Below are 21,462 nucleotides of genomic sequence, written 5' to 3'. Positions count from 1 at the left end.
AATTCTAAGTCCTCGACCATATGGGATGATTTCAAAGTCTGGAGTCGGGGATCCATTGGCTCAGTAGCTTTGTGACTCTGTACTGAATCAATAGTGTCTTCCTAGAGGTCATAATCAAAGAAAATATTTTACAGGAATCTCCTTAGAGAGCTTCCGTGTGAGTTTAGCACAAGGATGCAGGTCTGGATCACCTTACTCCGTGTACTATATTCAGTTTTCTCACTGTTGATACACTTCATGGTCTTGCTTTGAAGCCTTTCACAGCGTTAAAGTAGAAGGTTGGATTTAATGTACTCCCAAAGTATGGACTCAAGTAGCATTTAGTCGAATGGATCACATCCAATACCGGACCAAAATTCTCCATTAAATAGTGCAAAATATTTTTCTGATATAGTCGCACTTTTGTTGTTCTGACAAGCAGGCATAAAATATAAACTTTGTGCCTGATCATTGTCAGTGTTTCAGTGTTAACTCTGGGTCAGGAGTTAAACCTTCTGCTTCTGATGCTTAGACACTGCTTGTTCTGATGCTGACACCACCAGGAAGGATTCTCCTTCTGAGTATATACATCTGCACTAGCTTATTTAATACTTGGTCCTTCTGTTGCAGATGCAGCTTGCACATATATGATGTTGTTACAGATCAGTGGGGTTTACTATTGCATTTCCAAATACGGGGTTAAACCAGCATCTTAGACTTTTTCTGAACAGCTCAAGAGCATTTAGAATAATAGGTTTCTTAAATTAGATGCTCTAAATACACTCTTGAGTTTATAGAGGTCTGCCCACATCCTATCAGATATACATATTTAAAAAAAAAACTATTGAAAAGACATCTCACTGAAAAAGGTATTGATCATATCTTTTTTTTTCCTTTTAGAAGCTGATGGCTCAGAAAGTTTATGTTATTAGGCATGTATGTGCAACCAATAGTTTAGTTTTCATAACTTACCTGTTTTGAAGTTCACTTTCTTTCTACTTGTTTTCATTATTTGGACAGAGCCAGTGATAGGAAAAGAATGAAAAATGGCTGAGTTCTTACTACCTGGTACCAACAACTTCCATAAATTCACTCATGAATCTTTGGCTGCTATCAAAAAGAGAATTGCTGCCAAGAGGAACTGTCGAAGAAATACCGTAGACCAGAAACCTGAGGAGAAACCGCGTCCTCAACTTGACCTAAAAGCTTTCCAGAAGCTACCAGCTCTCTACGGAAATCCTCCTCCAGACCTCATTGGGGAACCGCTGGAGGATATCGACCCATACTACAAAGATAGTAAGGTTAGAGCCAACCAAGATGCTTGGATTTTAATTTGGTTTATTGTGTTGATAAGAATTGTTTATGTGAATGATCTACTAAACAGTTTTGCTTACAACCCTTTGGAAAAACTATTGTCCCTTTCTAGGTTATAATAATACAAGCAGTTGGCACAGCTGAAAGACATGGTGTAACCTTTTTGAAAAAACCTTAAGTTTTAATTATAGACAGTAAATAATAGGAACTTCATTAACATTTGAATCAGAATGGAAGCAGAAAAATAAAATGGATAAAAGAAAACGAGGTTTTGAGTCAGATCTACAAGAAATTATAGTAATTTTGTAAATTTTCTTAAATTTTAGGGTTTGAGACAATGTGTTCCTCTTTGTCTCAATACTTATGCTTCATTTACATGTATAATAAATTATCATCTAAGTATATACATTATTTTGAAACATTTGCCTACTTATTAAATTTCTATATTCTAGTTATGAAGCATTGAAGAATATGATTTTCAATAAAGAACAAAGAAACGGGAAATAATCCATTAGAAATTAAGCTTATTTCTTCAGGAGTAGTTGATAATTTGAACTAATTTCTACAGTCTTAGAGCTAGAGGATCACTATCAACAATAGCAAATAATGATAAAGGCTGCAACTCTTCCTTCCACCTATGTGTATCTTGACTCAATGAGAGGTTCAATTTATTTTAAGAGAAAAGTCACAAGCAAGATTAGTTCTTCACACAACTCTTCACAAGTCTTAAGGTTTAAAAAGTAAGTTCATGTTGAGGATGGTTTTTTTTTCAGCTTGATTGTTAATAGGCATTAACTCTTTCATCAGTTTATGATGATAGTCAAGTATTACAAAGAGTCTTCCCATTTAAACAGATTAAAGCTAACAACAAGCTCTTGCTCATCACTGATACAACAGGATATAGTATAAAAATATGTTCCTGTTCGCTTTCCTGAAAACTTCATTTCTTTATTTCTTTAAAGGTTTTCATAGTGCTAAACAAACAGAAAACAATCTTCAGATTTACTGCTACACGTGCCTTATGGATCCTCAGTCCTTTCCACCCAATCCGAAGAACAGCAATTAAAATTTTAGTACATTCATATCCTTTTTTTTGTTTGTTTCATTTCCTCTCTTTCATTACAAAAACCTATGTAATCCTGTGCTTTTATATTTTAGAACATTGAACAAATCTAGTCTTTGATTCACTCCAGATTACTTCTGATTATGAATTACCTTGGAAATTTTTATTGTCTTATGCTCTTGTTCTACCTAGAAATAAATAGTTTTGTGTAGACTGCGGGTACTGAAGCCTAATTTTCTACAGATTTGTGTTTTGAGAATGATCTTTGATGTGGATTACCTGCTGCCTCAAAAAAATATATCATGCTGAAGCCTTTCTCCTTAAGACTAATAAGGTCTCTATCCTCTTCTGTTTACCCAAATTGCAGGGATGTGCCCAAGCTGAGTAGCCATTGGCTAATTTTAAGAAAAATAGGCTGAGATAGGCAGGAACACATGAAAACACATAGGAATAAAAATTATGCAAATTTAGTTTCATTAGGAAATCAGATTAAAAATGTAAATATCCTAGAGATATGAAAGTGAAAATTTCAGGGATGCTGTTGCAGGAATGCCTTTGGAATATAAAGGTAATATAGATCTCATCTCAAATGTCAAATCTGGGGGACAGGAATCACTATTGGTTTGCTCTAGTTTGGCTCTAGGGAGTTAAATCAGAGTAATAAAGCGGTCAATTAAGAGTGGAAACAGGCCCAGTGCTGAGTCTGTGGTGTCCCTGTGTGGATTTTCCAGCCCTCTCCTGCTGAGTGAGCTGCAATGGGCCTGAAGTTGTCATCGTAGCAGGGTACAGACACCCCCAGAGGAGTGATGCTTCTCATACGAGACCTTTCCTGGGCAGCAAGTTGGCTGATGCTGACATTTCAACACTAGTGGTCCAGCTCCTGGGTTTGTGACAGTTTGACCACGCCTAGAGCTAACGCCAAGAGGTTTTCATGAGGATGGAGAGGATGGATGATGGAAAGGCTGGATGTCTTTCCCATGGACATTTACCTTCTGGATTGCCAAAACCTGTGATAGGACAGAAGGCATGATATTCAGCTCCAGAGCTGAGTGCATTAGCTTAGATGTCTACACGTGAGCTAGATTCCCAAATTCCTGTTCATATCCTGTACTCAGAAGGTCCCAGAGAGCAGCTGGGCAACTCCAAGAGGTGGCCCAATATAGGAATCTCATGTCCTTTGAGACACCTGCCATTATCCTGACAGGCTTCACACTGTCCCTTTAGAAGAGTGCAGCTCTACCAATTTAGAGTAAGGTTTAGGCTTCACCTGCATGACCTTGGGCATGTTTTTAAATTTTATGCTATAAAATGAAACTAAAAATCTATCAGTTCTCCCAAACTTTGAGTGATTTGGGATCCTTTTGCAAAGTTTGCAATGCTTTGCACAGTAAATTGCTGGACCATACAGAAGTCCAGATGGTATGAATAGCAACAGTAGTGTACTGTCATCTCATGTGACTCAAAATCAGCAAATCCATGTGCATGCTGTTCTTACATATGCTTTAAACTAAAAACTAGATACTACATCTATGACTGATAATATATCTAGTTACATTTCTAAATCAATGTCATATTCTTTGCCTTCACTCCTGTGACTTACATTATTCACTTATTTTATTATGTGCACTATTACAACTAATTGTGTGTTCATGGCTCTGACTGAGTCCGCTAAGTCGTCTTCATCTCCTTCATGGAACAAGTATGTTGAGTAAGTATCTGTGGGTATGTATGTTTTTAATTCTGTAGTTATATTGAATTATTGGTATTTGTCTTCCAAACTTCATTTGATCTAGAATCAAAGGATGGTTTAGGTTGGAAGCAACCTTCAAAAAGGTCCATGTCTGTCCTGTACTGAGGACCCCACAGCTGGACCAGCACTGCAGGGGGGTCTCACCAGAGCAGAGCAGAGGGGCAGAATCACCTCCCTCAATCTACTGGCCATGCTTCTTTTGATGCAGCCCAAGATATAATTTGCCATCTGGGTTGCAAGTGCACGTTGCCAGCTCACGTCCAGTCTTCATCCACCAGCATCCTCAAGCCCTTCTCCACAGGGCTGCTCTCAATCCCTTCATCTCCAGCCTGTATTGATACTGAAGTTTGCCCCAACCCATGTGCAGGACCTTGCACTTGGCCTTGTTGAACCTCATGAGGTTCGCATGGGCCCAATTCTTGAGCTTGTCCAGGTCCCTCTGAATGTCATCCTGTCCCTCAGGCACATCAGCTACACCACTCAACTTGGTGTTGTGCACAAACTTGCTGAGGGTGCACTCTGTCTCACTGTCTGTGTCATTGATCAAGACGTTGAACAATACTGGTCCCAGTATGGATCCCTGAAGGACTCCACTTGTAATTTGCAGGTGATTTAGAAGGAAAGTCATGTGTGTTAGAACTTTGTATTTTTTTTTTTCTTTGATGGAGTGTTTTTGTCTCAAAACTCAATAACTTCAGTAATGGTGGAGTTACAGGAGAGAGTGAGTGTAAATTAAGTTCCACTGCTGAACTACATTACTGTACCAGTGTTCCAGTTCATTATCCCACTTTCTGAAGCAACTTAGTAGTAATTTTCTCTTTTTCCAGAAACATTTCCCATTGTTGCTGATGCTGATGAAGTGCATCAAGAGCTGCTGTCTTTTAAAATACTTTCTAATAATATTGAAACACTTACTATTTGCTCTAATAAAACATTATGTCAGAAGCTCCCGGCCTGCAGGACACTCTTGAGAAGCAAAGCGCGTATCTTCAGCGCTGCTGACACTTGCAAAGTTAAATCACAATAAATCCATGCCTTTACAGCCACATCTAAGATAGATAATCCCATGTTTTTATTTCTTTTAAGAATATTTCAGATCTCATTTTTTTCAGTTTGGCATAAAAAAATGTTAGCATATGAACCCTGACAATTCTAACACCTAATCCAAAGGAAAAGATTCCAAAATATTTAATTTTAAAAATAGCTCTGGAATTGTTTCTGACTATCTCATGATACGTGATACTGAAAGAGCTGGGAATGGCAAATCCTCATGCAAGCAGGAACAAGATACTACATGGTATTAATATACATCTCTCCAGAAGATGCTGAAGTACTTCTTTACCTATGACAGCATTAAAGGTTAGATAAGAGTTTTATCTGCTGTTGGCATCAAAAATACTGTCCAGATGCATTTCAACAATAATTTCAGAATACTTCTTTCCAAATGAAAAGGGAACTGCTACATCCATATAATTTCTTAGTGCGTTTGCTGACTGCCAAATGAATGCCTTTTGAATCCTGTAGGGAGATCGCTGCCTTGTTGAAATGATAAGTGCACTCACCAAGTCCAGAAGAGCTTTTACTGATAATTTTCCATTAATAAGAATAATTGTCATCTTAAATTGAAAATCCTGTACTTTGTGTTTCTCTAAGGGTTTTAAACATTCTGCACAGAAATGGATGCTGCATGCCTAAAGTAAATAACACACAGCATATCCCACATTCGCTTGGCCAGTTGAAACGAGAGGAAGATACAAATGTTGATCTTTATTTTACCAAGTAGCTATGAGTTTTGTGTTTTTTAAATTATGGAGATTCACATGAAAGAATCTGAAAATAATTGTTGAATGCCAAAAAAACATTGTCACAAGTGTGCACATTAATAGCCATGTCCAGATTGCAGTTAACCACCGTATCAGTCAGATACTGACAGAATGCACTGAAAACAACTGCAATCTTGCCATTGCTTCTGCAGTATTGACTTTGTTTATTGGCCTAGACAGTAAATTTGCTGTGTCTCTTCTGTTAATTGCTAATATTGCTATTTTCCTTTGGCACTTTTCTCACTTCCTTAGATTTACTTTCACCGGCATTTACACTTTTGAATCATTGATAAAAATATTGGCAAGAGGATTCTGTCTAAATGAATTCACTTTCCTTCGAGATCCGTGGAACTGGCTGGATTTCAGTGTTATTGTTATGGCGTAAGTGGGAACATATAAAATATGGATTACCTGCGTTTGCGCTCTGTGTTTGAAGTTCTTGTTGCTGTGGTTCAAAAGGATGTTTGCAGTAAAAATAAAAAAGCAAACAAAAACCCCACGAAAAGCCCAAACCAAACTCTGTGGGTCCTAATTGCATCTGAAACTATCTAGGACATTAACTCTTTGCCTCACTATACAAAAAATGTGTGAGCCTTTCAAGAAGGGAATAGAATTCTGCAGAGCAAGATAAACTCTGTCGTGAATGTACATGAACCAGTGCATTTTAATCAGTTAAACGTAATAGCTGAGCTGTCAAACACAGATATACTGATCCTGTGAATGAAAGTGTAAGCATTAAAAGAGAGCGATATGTATAGACACCAGGCCGGTGGATTAAATTTGAGGTCTTTATCTCCACAAATCATAGTTTGAGCTTCAATTTGCAGTAATTAGAAAAATTTTATACTGTATAGGTGCGGCTACAGAAGGGAGATCAAGCCAGTTCAGTTAGCATTTCAGCTTGAATTGAATAATTTTGAGTGTTATCTTTGATTGTATTTTAAATGCATGATATTTTAAGACGCTGACAAAAAAAGCGGCCATGCACAAGCCAAGAATTACCTAATAATCAGGAAACGGGTTTCTATTTTAGAATTCTTCAGACAAATCCTTGATATGTAGTTTATGAATATTTAAAATATGCTCAGGATTGATGGTTAAGAATAACCACTGTAAAATAATTGTCGTGTTTACTCCATTCAACCACTTGACATATCATGTTCTGACTTTACAGGTATGTGGGAGCATTTAGTAAGTTGGGGAGTGTGTCAGTCCTTCGGACTTTCAGGGTTCTGAGAGCTTTAAAAACCATTTCAGTAGTCCCAGGTAAGACACCCTATTTGCTGAGTATTTTCTGCTATTACAACTGATTTTTTTTGGTCTATTAAGAATGTTGGGGCTTGCTTTCTTTTTTCTTCTGTATCTTTCATTGGTTGCAGACATGGCTGAGTTTGTGGACACAAATAGTGTCTCATTTCACCTGGCCCAACCAGAATAAATCAAGCATTAGAAACAATCTTGTATTTAATTTATTTTTGTCAGGCTTTTAAAGATTTTATTAACGCTTTATAATATCAGTTTTACAGAATGTTCTTCTAGCTGGTCTCTGTGTTATGGTTCAACAGAAACACCTCTGGTGACTGAATGGACTTTATTATTAATCATCTGACCTCATGCCTGGGAAAAGGGTTTTTTTCACTTTTCCCTTAGCTATAAAGCCAGTGGATTGTTTTTCTTATGACAAAATACAAATTAAGAACAAGTAGGTTGCCTCTGTCTTTACTTTCTGGTCTTTTTGACCATAGTCATTATTGTTTCCTGTGTTTCCAGTTTCTTCACAGATTAGCAGTGTTGGAAACACTTTTGAATTATGCATATTACTCTTTCTGCATAAGAAAGACTAGACTACCTCTGGTTCCTCATCCTTGCCTAAATATTTAACGCAGATTAAAGGAACATCTGGAATTGTAGAGTCAATCAAATGAGGAAAAAAAATATTGCTCTTATATTAATCACTCTCACAACAAAGCTATACTTGCATTGCAAATATATTTGCCATGTATCATCCAGCAATTTTGGTGCTTTGGTTGTTATACATTGTATTAACTCTAATCGAGTGTGACGTGTGAATCTCAGTTTTCCATCCTCCTTTTCCTTTATATATTATCTTTCCAGGACTCAAGATCATAGTAGGGGCACTCATCCAGTCTGTTAAGAAACTTGCCAATGTGATGATCCTGACCGTTTTCTGCCTTAGTGTCTTTGCCCTCATAGGCCTCCAGCTTTTTAAGGGCAATCTAAGACAAAAGTGCATCAGCAACTCTACAGAGGCCAGAAAAATTTATAACAAAACCTATGAATCCTATGAAATGTTTGCTAATGACACAGGTAACTTTTCTCCTTAATTATTTTTAGATGACAGTATAGACACCTATGTGCGCATATATAACCACTGCTGTAAATGTTATTGATGTTTTGATGATTGATATTTTGAGGAGTAACTATGTGATAATGGCCTTCAAAGTGCCAGAGCAGCTTGCAGGCATCCAGGGATGTATCCTTTCCCTTCATTATAAGAAATAGCACTCCCAAATTTTCCAGTAACGTCCAGCTGTTTCCCAGAATGTTATGACAATAACTGAAACACACATTAGCTCATTCTCTGCTGTAATTCCCCAATGTTCGCCTTTTATTATATGCTGAAGACTCCATACGTCTTCATTTTGCTGCCCAGTAATTACTATTCAGCTTGAAACAGAGGAAAGTTACTTTCCTCTTCGTGTCATATGTATCTTATGTCTTTTTTAAGATATATACAACATACATCTTTTATGTATGTGTCTTGACTGAGGTTGGTGACGGAAGCATAGAGCAGAGATCTGAAAATGCACTAAAGTGTTCTCAGAGGAAGAGCAGCTCTAAGATGCATTTCAGAAAGGAAAAGCCTTGTGCTAAAGGAAAAGCCTCAATACACATGAAAAAAATACACTCAAAGTGAACAATGTCTGTGCCAGAAACATGAAGAAGGCTTCATCACTGAAGAAAATCTCCACCAGCAAGTTCAGACACAGCAGCAGTTATATAGGGAGAAAAGCATTCTGCCAGGGGAAATGTTGAAATACATAGAAAATACACACAGGATTGCTGTTTGTATACACTCCATGTAGAAGATTTGTTCAGGCAGGATTTCTTTAATAACTTCATAGTCCAGGGGGAGGAAGTCTTTGTATGGAAAGCTTTTGAGAAAATACAATTTAAAAGGCACTCTTGTACCTACCAAAAACCACGCATAAGTCATTCACATATACAGAATACTGTAAAAATCCTAAGTGAAAGCAAATTTCAAAAGAAACCAGGCAGTGACTAGAGTAGTACACAAGATGCCATGGATGTGGCAAACTTTAGCTAAAAGTACTAATTTTCTGTGCTGAAGAAACAGGAAACAAAAATATATTTTTCTCTTTTTTTTAATGCAGAACATTGCAGATGTATAAAGGCAATTGCCTGGAGAAAGTAGGGCTCAAGAAATTAAAAATCTGTGTTTCTTCACAAGCTTTGTCTTGTTCACATCCTATGCCACGCATCTTGTGTGCAGAGTGATTTGCAATGGTGGCAAAAGGAACAGGAGGGCTCAGATACATTAAGTGAAAGCTAGAAGATGACTTTCATACAGGATTTAGGACTTACAGCACTGTAAGACCTGTGTTCTATTAATTTATTTTTGTATATGTTTTATGGGCTGCTTCATACATTTTTAAGGTCCTGACTGTGTGACATTCCCATCCCCAACATGGAGAACTCTGTGTTGTTATGATTCCCTGAAGTTCAGTCGCTGAATCTTCTTAAAAGAATGGATGGAAGGTAGCCCAGATAGCGACTAATTCCTTTATGGTATATTTTTATGGTATGGTACAGCTGATACTAAAGATTCCTCCTGGCTCTGAATCTTGCTGTCTTACCTGATAAGCATAAGTGAGGTTTGGGAAGCACAGTGAAGACATGAGAACTCCCTTGCATCCGGGATAACAAACCCATACCTTAATGGGGTTAATTAGCTATTAGCAGTAAAGTGATCACTTTCAGTCTGCTGCTTGCTCATGCATCAGAGTAACTCCTGCTAAGAGAAACAGGGGAGGAGGTCAAAAAACGTACAGCTCCAGCATCCTAATGGAGAAATCTGTATTTCTCAGCTAAGAAGGGTTAGGACCTGCTGCTCGGCTCAGCAGAGCAGTGATGTGGCATAAAGTACATCCACACAGCCAAATATTCTTTTTTCCCTCCTCAAAGCAGGGTTTTTCTTTTATTGATCTTAGGAAACAGAACTGGTCCATGCAACCCCAAATGATGGTTATATGCTGCCCTGGAGAGAGTTAATTGCTACAGGCTAAAACTGCCAGAATTTGTGGTAATGATTACCACACCAGTGACTGTGCTTGAGACTGTGCCTTCCAGTTCTTAATTTCCTTTATGCAGATGTGGCCGAAGAAAAAATACTTTTAAAAATTGTGTTTTAAAGACTGCCTTTGGTCTGAAATTTGTGTATACACATATGCATGTCTATAAATGAGTACAGGACATCTTGCAATCTGGTGTTACTGTGAGCATGGGAAACCTGCGTCTGTGCGTGCACATCTGCTTACAGGTTACTCATCACTGCACATATTAAAGGATTGAGGCTAGAAAGTGCTTGTTTTTAATTTTGTTTCCCCTTTTTTATAGTATACTTTGCTAAGAAAGAGGGCACCTCAGATATTTTGCTATGTGGTCTTGGTGCTGGGTAAGTGCATGCATGAATATCTCTTGTTTGGAAGTTTTCTCTGCCTCAGTGCTTCTGGATTAGCTCAGCCATAAAAGACACAAGCAGAAATTCCAGGCTTTCCTTGAATGCAGAAACAGGAACACACACAAGAAAATGCAGTAAACAGTCAGACAACTTAATACTTTCAGAGAATGAAACATGAACCTGAAATTGGCTTATTCAGGTTTCAAACCCTTTAAGCCCTTCCAGAAGTGCTGTCTTTCTCTTCCCCATGGATGTACGGGAGAACCGAAAACACGAAGGATCTGATATATCACAGGACAGCTGCCCTCCTCTCTGTAAAGGCTCAGGAGTCTTAAACTAGAAAAACAGAACATGGATTTTGGAGGGCAGGTTTGCGCAGGGTGAACAATGTCACTGCTTTGCAGGGAGGGTCTGGGGATGAGGGCTGGTGAAGAAAGGATTGTCCTGGGTTGGTGATTTGGCTTCTTCCTTTGTTGCTGGGTAATGGGTGCTGCTTTCTCCATCCCATTTTCCAGCCAATACTACCCAGAGTAGAAAATTGGTTTGCGATCTAATGAAAAGCAGAGCTGAATAATAATCAGAAATCTCACATGAGCTGAAGTGTTATTTGAAATGTGCATGGTTAAAAGAGCTCCACTTTTTATTATTACTTCTAGGGTCTGTCCTCCAGATTATATATGCTTGAAAATCGGACCAAATCCTGATTACGATTTCACTAGTTTCGATACGTTTGGCTGGGCTTTTCTTTCCTTATTCCGCCTGATGACCCAGGACTACTGGGAGCGTCTGTACCAGCAGGTACCAACTTTGTGCGTAATTTAGGGCTGATTTTCCAGGGAGAGGAAAAGCCGAGGCAGAAAATGTGTAGCGAGGACAAGAAAACTCAAATAAAAGCAGGAGCTGCAAGTCATCGAGCCCACATCTTCCCTTCTCCCTTCCCACAAGCTGAGACTCCTAGGAAAGGGATGCTGTAGAGCTTCTCAGTAACAGGCCTCTCACCCTGCTGGTTTAGGGACTTAAAAAAAGTACTAAAAAAGTCCTGTATTATCTTCTAAAAATACAACAATGCTTCATCAGTTGTCCTTATGGGGTATGAGATCAGTGATTCACAGGTGATGGTGTAGGAGGAAGGAGAAGAGGGCCAAGGAAGGTGTATTTCGATTTAAGCTTCCCAAAGCATTGCATCTGGGAAGCCGAATGCTTCTAAAGAATTTCAGAGACGCACTGAAAGCCTGTTTTGTATTTTTTATGGTAATTTTTATCTCTGGGGTGTGTTACTTACAGACCCTCAGAGCTTCTGGGAAGGTGTATATGCTCTTCTTCATGCTGGTGATCTTTCTGGGCTCATTTTATCTAGTCAACTTGACTCTGGCTGTAGTGACAATGGCATACGAAGACCAGAACAAGGCCACCATTGCTGAAACGGAGGCAAAGGAAAAGAAATTTCGGGAAGCCATGGAATTACTACAGAAGGAGCAGGAGGTACATAAATTATTCCCTTGCAAGCTTTAGTCTCAGTGCTTTGTTGTCAGACACATAAGAAAAAGCATCACTCCTTGTATACAGGAGTATACAGTAGTCATTTGTGGGAAGAGGAGCAAGTGATAACTTACAGAAAGCAGTGATTCCAAGAGCTACAGGAGCAATTCCTTGTTCAGCTGTGTATTTTTCCTGTGAATTAATTTTTTTGTGGATAATGAACATTTAAGGCTGCTGTTACTGTAAGAAAAATATATTTCAATGTTTCAAAAATAGTATTTTAAAATATTGAAAATGCAAAATTCTGTCAGCTATCTGTTTCCAAAAGAAAATGTAGATATTTTTAAATTTTTCTTCATTTATCATTGTGGACAGCTGAGCAGAGAAATATACAGTAGTTCCATTGATCAACTGCATTAACATCTGAAGCAAAACATTGCAGTTGAATGAAAAGTCTTTTGGTAACTGAAATAGCTCAGAGGCTTCTGGAACAAAATACTCCTGTGTTTTGATAACATTGTCCAAAATTCCGTATGGAAATTAAAGTCAGCCACAGCGTGAATATAGTCCCAAGGATCTCCAATGAAAATACAGAATTTTAATGCTGTTCTAGCATTTATTTGGGGAAAAGGATATGTTCTACAGTATTATTTTCAAACTGAGTATTTTTATTGTAAGCAAATCTGCCATATGGAGGAATAGGAGGTATAATGTAATTATTTTGCCCCTGGCAGGCCCAATACATGTAATCATGTAACTTACTGCAAATAGCAAATTGTTCAGTCCTCCATATGTTGGGGAAATTCTCTCCTCTTTCTTTTAGTGTTGTTGGAAGATTTTTAAAGAGTTTTGTGGAACACAGCTTAATAAGAGGAAATAATATAGAGCACAGAAGTGTCTTCTTTCTGCTTATATTCAAAGCATCCAGCCAAAATATTATCCATGTTTTTGTTTAAATTTCAGTCATTGGCACTTAAAGGAATTGATATCCTGTCAATTAGCTCCTTTGGAGCCTCTTCTCTGTCTACCAAAGAAATGAAAGAGAGAAGCAATAGGAAAATGAGAAACAAGTCCTTGGGGATAGAAGATAATGAAGAAGAACAACAGTTCCCCAAGTCACAGTCCACAGACATTCAACGAAAGTTGGTAATCTATTGTCTGAATCTGAGATACTTACAGCTTTTCCAATTTTAATACTAAAATAAATTGCTTGAAAGCACAAAACAAATCCTATTACAAACACTGATCACTCTTAAATCTTTAAAATAAACAACCTTTTGGAATAAGATTGAATTATACGTAAAAATTATTTTGAAAAGGAAATATTCTAAACAAAGGATGGAAGGAAAGTTCTAACAGTTCAAATACACTTTCCATAACACTGAGAAATAGGAAAAAGTGAATGACTATTAGAATTTACGTTTTCTGCCATCATTCTCTGTTAAAAATTTCTTACTTTAAATATAAAGCTTATCACAAAATTAGCTGCTACAGCTGATAGGATTTTATTATCAGCCCTTCAAAATCTAAGCATAATCCTTCTTGAAAAATTTAAATGAAATAAAGGTTTTGGACTTGCAGTCATTGATAGGAAATGTGCATCTATTGCTTCCCAAAAATTTTATCTATGATTTTATGCCATTCTCTCTTTATTCTTTTTTCCCCTGGGCTTTTAGTCTTTCCTTGGCCTGGTGTACGGTTCCAACACAAATCAGGAGAGGCGCAGGCTTAGCCACGGGAGCGTGTTTAATTTCCAAACACCCGCTTTAGAAATTGATTCCAGGACAGATTTTGGTGTTGAGGAGACGCACAGTGCTGGGGAACACGACATCCAGCGTCGGTCGCTGTCGGTCACGCAGATGGGAAGACGCTCCAGTGTCCAAAGCCAAATGAGCCACAGCTCTCGCCCTGGTACCCCAAACTGTGGGCAAAGCAGCAAGAGGGGTAACGTGGACGACTGCAATGGGGTGATCTCGGTGATGGGAGGAGGAACCAGCAAGGTGCACAGTCTGGATCTGGTGTCTTCAGAAGGAGTAATGCTTCCCCCAGTAGTGGAAGACCCAGGAAAGGGTGATATGGTAAGTAAAATATACAAAGTATATACTTCCTGTTGTGGTTTCTTCATAAATGGTGGGGTTTTCTTGTCTTAAGGGTTTCAGTGAAATGGCAAAGAGTGATGTGAAATTATGTATACTGACATGGGGAGTTTATAAGTCGTCAGTAGAAAGTGGTTTTTAATATTCTGATGAGTTTCCAAAAACTAGAGTTCATTGCTTCAGCCTTCCTGTTATAAACCCCGGTTTTCTGCTTTGCACAACCTGTACTAACACACTTTTGAAGGTTCCTAGTGCTGGAATTAAAAGTCACCAAAGAATCTTTTTTATCCCACGCACTGTCCAGGGGGTAATTTTGAGCAGCACCTGTAATTTCTTTCTCCTTCACAGCACCTTTAGCATCACGCAGCAGCTTTGTCTGTAAGATCCCCAAGTGGGTAGAGAGGCTTTTCTACAAGTTTATTCCCCATCTTTCCTTTTCCATTAGTATCTGGAATGTTTCCTAGGCTTACTTCCCTCATACACTTATTTCCAAGGTTCGTGCTTGCCTTGTTGCTATTACGTGCTTGCAGGATCCATTTACTGCAGCATTATTACTGAAGAGTAGGACCTTCAGTCTCAAAATCTATTACTTCTTGTATAAAGGTACATTTATTTGGCTGTGTGTCATCGTCCCTATTAAATTTCATAGTTACCCATCATCACTTCCTACTTAATTTTATTCCTGTGGTATCTCCCTAATTATGTTTCCTTCTTTAAGCAGCCAGCTGTAAATGATGAGAGCAGCATGATGCACTTGCCTCCTCGTCTGTCAGTGGAGCACTTTAATGAGGCACTTCAGAGACAAAGGGCAGCAAGTGCAGTCAGTATAATTACCAGTGTCTTGGAGGGTAAGTGCTTCCTCATTATGCTTATTTCAGTCCTAAGGTAATGCTAGCATGAAAAACCAAAATGTCAATATGCTTCCTAAAGGTTAACAGAGATTTGTAGGTGCGTAGCTAGGAATTTTGTCATTAATTTGGCTCTTTGAAAAAAATAAAAACCAACAAACACATTATCACACAGTGTTCATGTACTGGAGCACAGCATTTGCCTATCGTAAAATCTCGTTTCGTAGGACAGTGATGGGGATAGGAGTGAGAGTGGGTGGAAGGAGTTTCTCTGGCATCTGAGGTGCAGGACTAGGATACTGTCTTCTCCTTCTGACACTGTGACTGGTGATGTGTCAGTGGCAGAGACACAGGTGTGCAGAATCTAACAATAAGATTATAGGAACTTCTGGGTTTTGAATACTTAACCTCACTATTTTATTCTTTTAACTTACCTTTCCAGGTGAATTGGGGGAGGAGGGGGGGGTCACTGACATGCTGACTCATGGTTTTGTTGCAATTTCTGAAAAATTTCACACTAAATTTTTTAGTTGTTTTCTGGACCAGGAGACCAGGATGAGGAAGGCTTGCCTTTGGTTTCTATTTTTTAAACGGTTCATCTGATCTTTGAAAAATTTTCAGGTCATCAAAACTCAGATTACTAATAATTCCTGCTGTGCTTTTATTTAGCTTTAAGTAAGCTCCAGTTTGTCAATGAACTTGCATAGGACTTCATCAGGGTCAAAAGCATTTTGGAGGAACCATTAATATTCATGATGAAGAAAGAAAGGCTATGAGATTTCTATTTGACCATGTAAAAGACAAAGCCAAAACAGCTTCTATCCCATGTTTACCTATAGAAAATGTAGAGGTATGGCAACTTGCACCAGTCGTTTCCAGTAGAAGTGGCCTAAGGCCAAATTTAAGGCACTGTGGTTTGGATTTGCCTCAGCTAAAACCAGAATGTCCACAGCTGACCTTGACTCTCTGGACTCCCTTGAGAGTCAAAGGAGACAGATGTTGGGTGTGGTAGACCCAGTGTCCTAGACATCTATGTAAGGAGAAGGTGAGAAGTGTCTTAGCTGCTATATTGACTATAAAGACCTCCTGGTGCAAGAGGCTGCAATGTGGCCTCTGCATCATAAACATCTGTATTTAGCCAGATGATTATAGCACAAGTTTGAGTCGAGCACAAATAAAATCTGATCCAAAGTCTTTTGAACTAAGTTTGCGTCAATGAGTTTTGAATCCAATTTTCTCTGAATTTTATCTTTGTGTTTATTAGCAGACATAGGGACTACATGAATGGTAGAAAGTACAGGGAAGCTTCGGTACTCTGTGTGAAATGTGGGGTTTCCTTTTTCTTCTGTGGCCTTTTGAGTACTTGAAGTTATTATTTCATCATCTTGCTCGGTGATAACTATTTAATCATATTGGGGTTTTCTTTTGCATTTAGAACTTGAAGAATCGCAGCGGAGATGCCCACCATGCCTGAAAGATTTTGCTTTGAAGTATCTAATTTGGGACTGTTGTCCACTTTGGTTGAGAATCAAGAAAAAAGTGGCCGCTTTCATAAAGGATCCTTTTATTGATCTCACCATCACAGTTTGCATTGTGGTGAATACTTTGTTCATGGCACTTGAGCACAACAATATGTCAGAAGAGTTTAAATTTATGCTTAAAGTAGGCAACTTGGTAAGCAAATTCTCAACTACGTGACATTTTATACCAGGGATTGATTGATGGGTGTTTCTACTTGAGACATCAAGAGTAAGTGTAAAAACTAAAGATTAGCAGACTGTGCATTTATAAACTCTAAATTTCTAATATGGACAAATCCCAGGTTTTATTGATGTGTTTCTAACACACTCCTCAGAAATCAGAAAACAATCCTTCTCTTTTAACTGAAAGTGCATTAGGAGTTCATAAAAATGGATTTTGTTGACCTGCCCATTAATAGTTACTTTATTTACGGGAAAAGGACCTAAAGATAAGATAAATTCATGGCAACTTTTGGGCTGATGCTACTGTTTCTTTGCCACAGGTTTTTACAGGAATCTTCACTGCAGAAATGGTCTTAAAAATCATTGCTCTAGATCCTTATTATTATTTTCAGCAGCACTGGAATATTTTTGACAGTGTAATTGTCACCCTGAGTTTAATTGAACTAAGTTTACCCAGATACAAAGGCAAGAAAGGAAGGCAAAGAGGAGGAACCTTCACGGTTTTACGATCCTTCAGACTGGTAATGCCTCATGCTTACTCAATTGTATAAAGCATTATGTTGTGAATAAATAGAAAATACTTCTGTTTTCTGCAGTTAGGATGCAGAAAATGATTTCCCCCACCCTCCCAGCTCCTTTTGGCACTAGGAATACGAAACAGAGTCTTAAACTCCCTGGGATATTAGAGTTCAATGAGATATATATTTCTCTTGAACGTACTAGGAAATATTCAGAGGAAAAAATATTACAGAGTAGACAAGTGCTGGAGTATAAATATAGAAAAAAAATGCTTAAAATAGATATGAAATTATGTTAAGGTATGCATATTGTATTCTGTGAACCAATTTAGGTTGCTTTACCAAAAGATAGAGCCATTTTATAGTAATATAGTAGCCGGTCTCCCAGCTTTGGTCCTTTCTGTTACATGCAAATCAAGCACCATAGTCTATATCAAACACATTGTATGGATCCCTGCATGTGTGGGTCAAACACCTACAAGGGACTCAAGTTAGTCTGGTCCTATACAATTTGCCCAGTAAAAAAAAAAAAAAAAAAAGAAAAATAATTTAAAAAAACCTATAAATACTTGAAATAATACTAGTGTCATGGTGTCACAAATATTACATTACTGGAATAGTTCAGAATATCTGTAAAATAGTTTTTGCAAGAATTGAGTGGTGAAAAGATGGGCTACTTCTACCAACATCTAACATTATGTTTTATATTTCTACACAGCTGCGGGTTTTCAAGCTGGCGAAGTCCTGGCCAACTTTAAACACCCTAATTAAAATAATTGGTAACTCTCTGGGAGCATTAAGTAATCTGACCCTCGTCCTGGCAATCATCATTTTCATTTTCGCTATAGTAGGGGTGCAACTTTTTGGGAGAAGCTATTGGGAGAACAGCCATAAAATAACCAAAAATGGCAAGCCACGCTGGCACATGATGGACTTTTACCACTCATTCCTTGTCATTTTCCGAATTCTGTGTGGAGAATGGATTGAAACCATGTGGGACTGCATGGTTGTCGCTGGACCACCACTGTGCCTTCTTGTCTTTCTGATGGTCATGGTGATAGGAAATTTAGTGGTGAGTTTTCCAGAATTTTCTTCTCTTTATCCCGTCTATGGTAGAATCTACTTAATTGCCGTTTTGTCAAAAAAAAAAAAAAAAAAAGTCGTTTCCCGAAACATAGGTGAAAGAGTTATCTGTGCATATTATGGTCTGCAAAAACCGCTCTTGCCTTTCACTTTTGAGATGCTGCCCATCTTTTCACAATTTGTGTGCTCTGCACACAGCTTCACTTGACCTTTTCACATGGCAACGTGACAACTAATATCTTTGCAGTAAATATAATACAGGCAACTATGTTTCTTCACATTTTGGGATTTGGATGTAAATAACCAGTAAGGCTTATGGCTTACCCGCTTGAATTAGCGGATCTAAGTGCTTAAGTCCATCCGTAAATTAAAATGTGTTTGTTTGGTATTTTTTTTAAGATCCCATGTATTGAATTCTTTATCAGCAAATGGCAGAACCTACACTCCTATCACTGAAATCAGGATTTTCTTTGATAATCTCTAAGTACATTTACACCAAAGAGCTAGATCCTACTATGGCAAACTCAACCCAGGGACAGGCTGCCTTCTCAGTCCTGTTCCCTTGTTTCTGCCTGAATTATAAATATCTTTTGTTAGTAGCTTTGTTTGCCATGTCATTCTTAGTATCATTCATATACTAGTCTTCCCTTAATTCAAGAAACCACTGAAAATAATTAAGTCTGAGCAGTCCCTTACAGGAAATACCTGTTCTTTGGCTGAACCCAGAATACCCAGGTTTTAAGTCCCAGCTGTTCTACAATGCAATGATTGATTTCAGGGATGAAATGCTGTGAGAGTTATTCGTATCACTTAACGTTAACTGTCGAACAATTAAGTGCTTAGCCTACATTCCTTGTTTAGGCTTTCTTAGTATCAAAGGAAACAGAAAGGTATCCAAGAGTGAGATTTGTTCCAGCTTAAGGTCAATAACTAAGACAGATGGGATGAACTGGTCTCTGGAGGGCCAATGTTCTCCACTGACTGGGGTCCTCAATGACTCAAGGGGGATATCTGCCCAGTTCTGACACCATAAAAATTAAGATACATAGATTCCATCCCATATGGCAACATCAGAAAAAAATTAAAAATTCTTCCATTCCCTTAGGAAATAAAAAAAAGAGTGAAGTTCATAAATTCTTCTATTTAAATTGAAACCTCACTTTGAGCTTCTCTTGATTTTTCTTTATTTTTGTGACAGTGTTGCATATTGAATGGAATAGCCTGGCCTGAATCTGATCTCATATAGGATTTTGGAAGTAGCTCCAGATCTCATATAGGATTTTGGAAGTAGCTCCGTGGAGGCCTGATTTAATTGTAGTCTGAAGAAGGAAGAGATATTATTAAACCAACAAGCCATAATCATAGCTTTTATTACTACTATAACGTTTGAAAAGTTGTTTTGACCGAATACTGTATTTGGCATGCACAAATCTGTTTTAGCTACCACTTAAAATAACATTTTGTGGAAGAAGCTCATGGAAACATCAGATTTTCTGAGAGAGTTTATTTCTTCAACCATAATGTGATCAGTAATAGTAATTTCTTTATTACCTTGCTTTTGTTTGCTCAGTAAGCCTGAACTTTGATAGTATCTGTCTTCTTCAAAATTAGAATTTAGATTTCTGAAAGCTACTCTCCTGAACTTTAATTTTATTATTATTGTTTCAATGCCTTTCAGGTTCTCAACCTTTTCATTGCACTGCTGCTGAATTCCTTCAGTACAGACTCTCTCCAGACAGCAGAGGATGACGGAGAGATGAACAATCTTCGGATTGCCTTTGCTCGGATTCACAAGGGGTTTCACTATGTGAAGAGTGTTATGTGGGATATCTGTTGTGGAAAGCTCAAGCATATAAAGAAAGCACAGAGGAAGAAAATCAAGTTGACTGCGCAGAACTCACTTAGGTTCAAGCGTGAAGAAATACAAAATTGTAAAGAGAATTACAATAATGAGTGGGCTGAGAAAAATGCGGACAAATGCTCAAATCTTGAAGATTTTATTACCAATCCCAATATATTTGTTTGTGTCCCTATTGCTGAAGCAGAGAATACAAGTGAGGGTTTTGAAGATGATGATAATCTGAGCACATTTACAGACATAGAATACAGTAAACAGGTAGTACATTTCTTTATTTGTGTTCAAACAGTGCATATATGTATACACATATATTGAAGGGTTCATATGTGGTAGAAGACTGTCTCTAGCAGAACATGGGGGGTATGTGTTGACCCATTTCCAGAGAATTACCAAATTTTGAACTAGAACCAAAAATATTAATATTTAGAGTGAAGGTAAATTATCACTTGGAGCCTTTTAAACATCAAGAGTCTCTCATGGTCTTAAAAGGAAGACCATAAATCGTTGGGTTTGCTGCAGGGATTCATAGCTGACACATTGTATTACACACAGGTAATTACATAGCCCTTAGATAACTGTGCCAGTCCTTGGTGAACTTGTAATATTTATGTAAACAGTTATGTAAATAATGCCAACTATTTTGGCATTATTTACATGGCACAAAAAAAATGTATGTTCTGCAGAAAGAACATTATCATAGACTCATAATATGAAGTTATAGGTCTGGTCCATTCTTTGTATTTGTCCTTGCTGTGTGTACTACATAGTAATTTTTAGAAGGATTAAGTATGGAGCTACTCTGTTAAGATCGTGTTTCTTATATAATAGTATATATTATCCTATTTCTTTGCTTTCTCTGAATTTTTCAGTTGTATTTTAACCACAGAAGAATGCCATTCTGGTCTCAGAATTTCCCACCTTAAGTTTCTTTCTTAATACTTATGCATAAATTCTAGCTTAACTTTTGACTAGTTCACTAAAGTACTAATTCCTCAGTTTGCTGCATATCCATCAGGAAAAATTCCCTTTCTCTATCCTTAGGTAAAATCAGAGACTCAGAATGATCATACCTTATGGCTTTTGTCTGGAGGGACCCACTTTAAATTAAATGCATGTCTTATCTTTCTTTCCCTTCCAACTTGTCCACCCTTCGAAAGAGAAAAGAAACCCCCTCTAATCCACAGATTATTTTCAGGATGAAAATCACCTGAGGCAAAGGGGAGAA

General features: G+C 37.9%; 1 protein-coding gene across 1 annotated transcript in view; it reads left to right on the top strand.

Annotated features, from left to right (window-relative positions):
• Positions 1-1,025: 1,025 nt before the first annotated feature.
• LOC308053378 (sodium channel protein type 5 subunit alpha-like) overlaps positions 1,026-21,462 on the top strand; it is a gene marked incomplete at both ends in the record, with an annotated part of 32,814 nt that continues 12,377 nt past the window's right edge. The window contains 16 exons of the mRNA XM_080364228.1: positions 1,026-1,280; positions 2,256-2,374; positions 3,957-4,064; positions 6,182-6,310; positions 7,104-7,195; positions 8,045-8,257; positions 10,589-10,646; positions 11,309-11,450; positions 11,937-12,134; positions 13,095-13,277; positions 13,808-14,209; positions 14,946-15,075; positions 16,511-16,749; positions 17,099-17,299; positions 18,015-18,368; positions 20,058-20,495. Coding sequence (XP_080220354.1) covers positions 1,026-1,280; positions 2,256-2,374; positions 3,957-4,064; positions 6,182-6,310; positions 7,104-7,195; positions 8,045-8,257; positions 10,589-10,646; positions 11,309-11,450; positions 11,937-12,134; positions 13,095-13,277; positions 13,808-14,209; positions 14,946-15,075; positions 16,511-16,749; positions 17,099-17,299; positions 18,015-18,368; positions 20,058-20,495 — 3,261 coding nt within the window. The remainder of the gene's footprint in view (positions 1,281-2,255; positions 2,375-3,956; positions 4,065-6,181; positions 6,311-7,103; positions 7,196-8,044; positions 8,258-10,588; positions 10,647-11,308; positions 11,451-11,936; positions 12,135-13,094; positions 13,278-13,807; positions 14,210-14,945; positions 15,076-16,510; positions 16,750-17,098; positions 17,300-18,014; positions 18,369-20,057; positions 20,496-21,462) is intronic.

The sequence above is a fragment of the Nesoenas mayeri genome (genome assembly GCF_963082525.1).
Source record: "Nesoenas mayeri genome assembly, chromosome: 2".
NCBI classification, from domain to species: Eukaryota; Metazoa; Chordata; class Aves; order Columbiformes; family Columbidae; genus Nesoenas; species Nesoenas mayeri.
The sequence above is the reverse complement of the archived record's forward strand: the minus strand, read 5'-3'. Positions and strand labels throughout refer to the sequence as shown.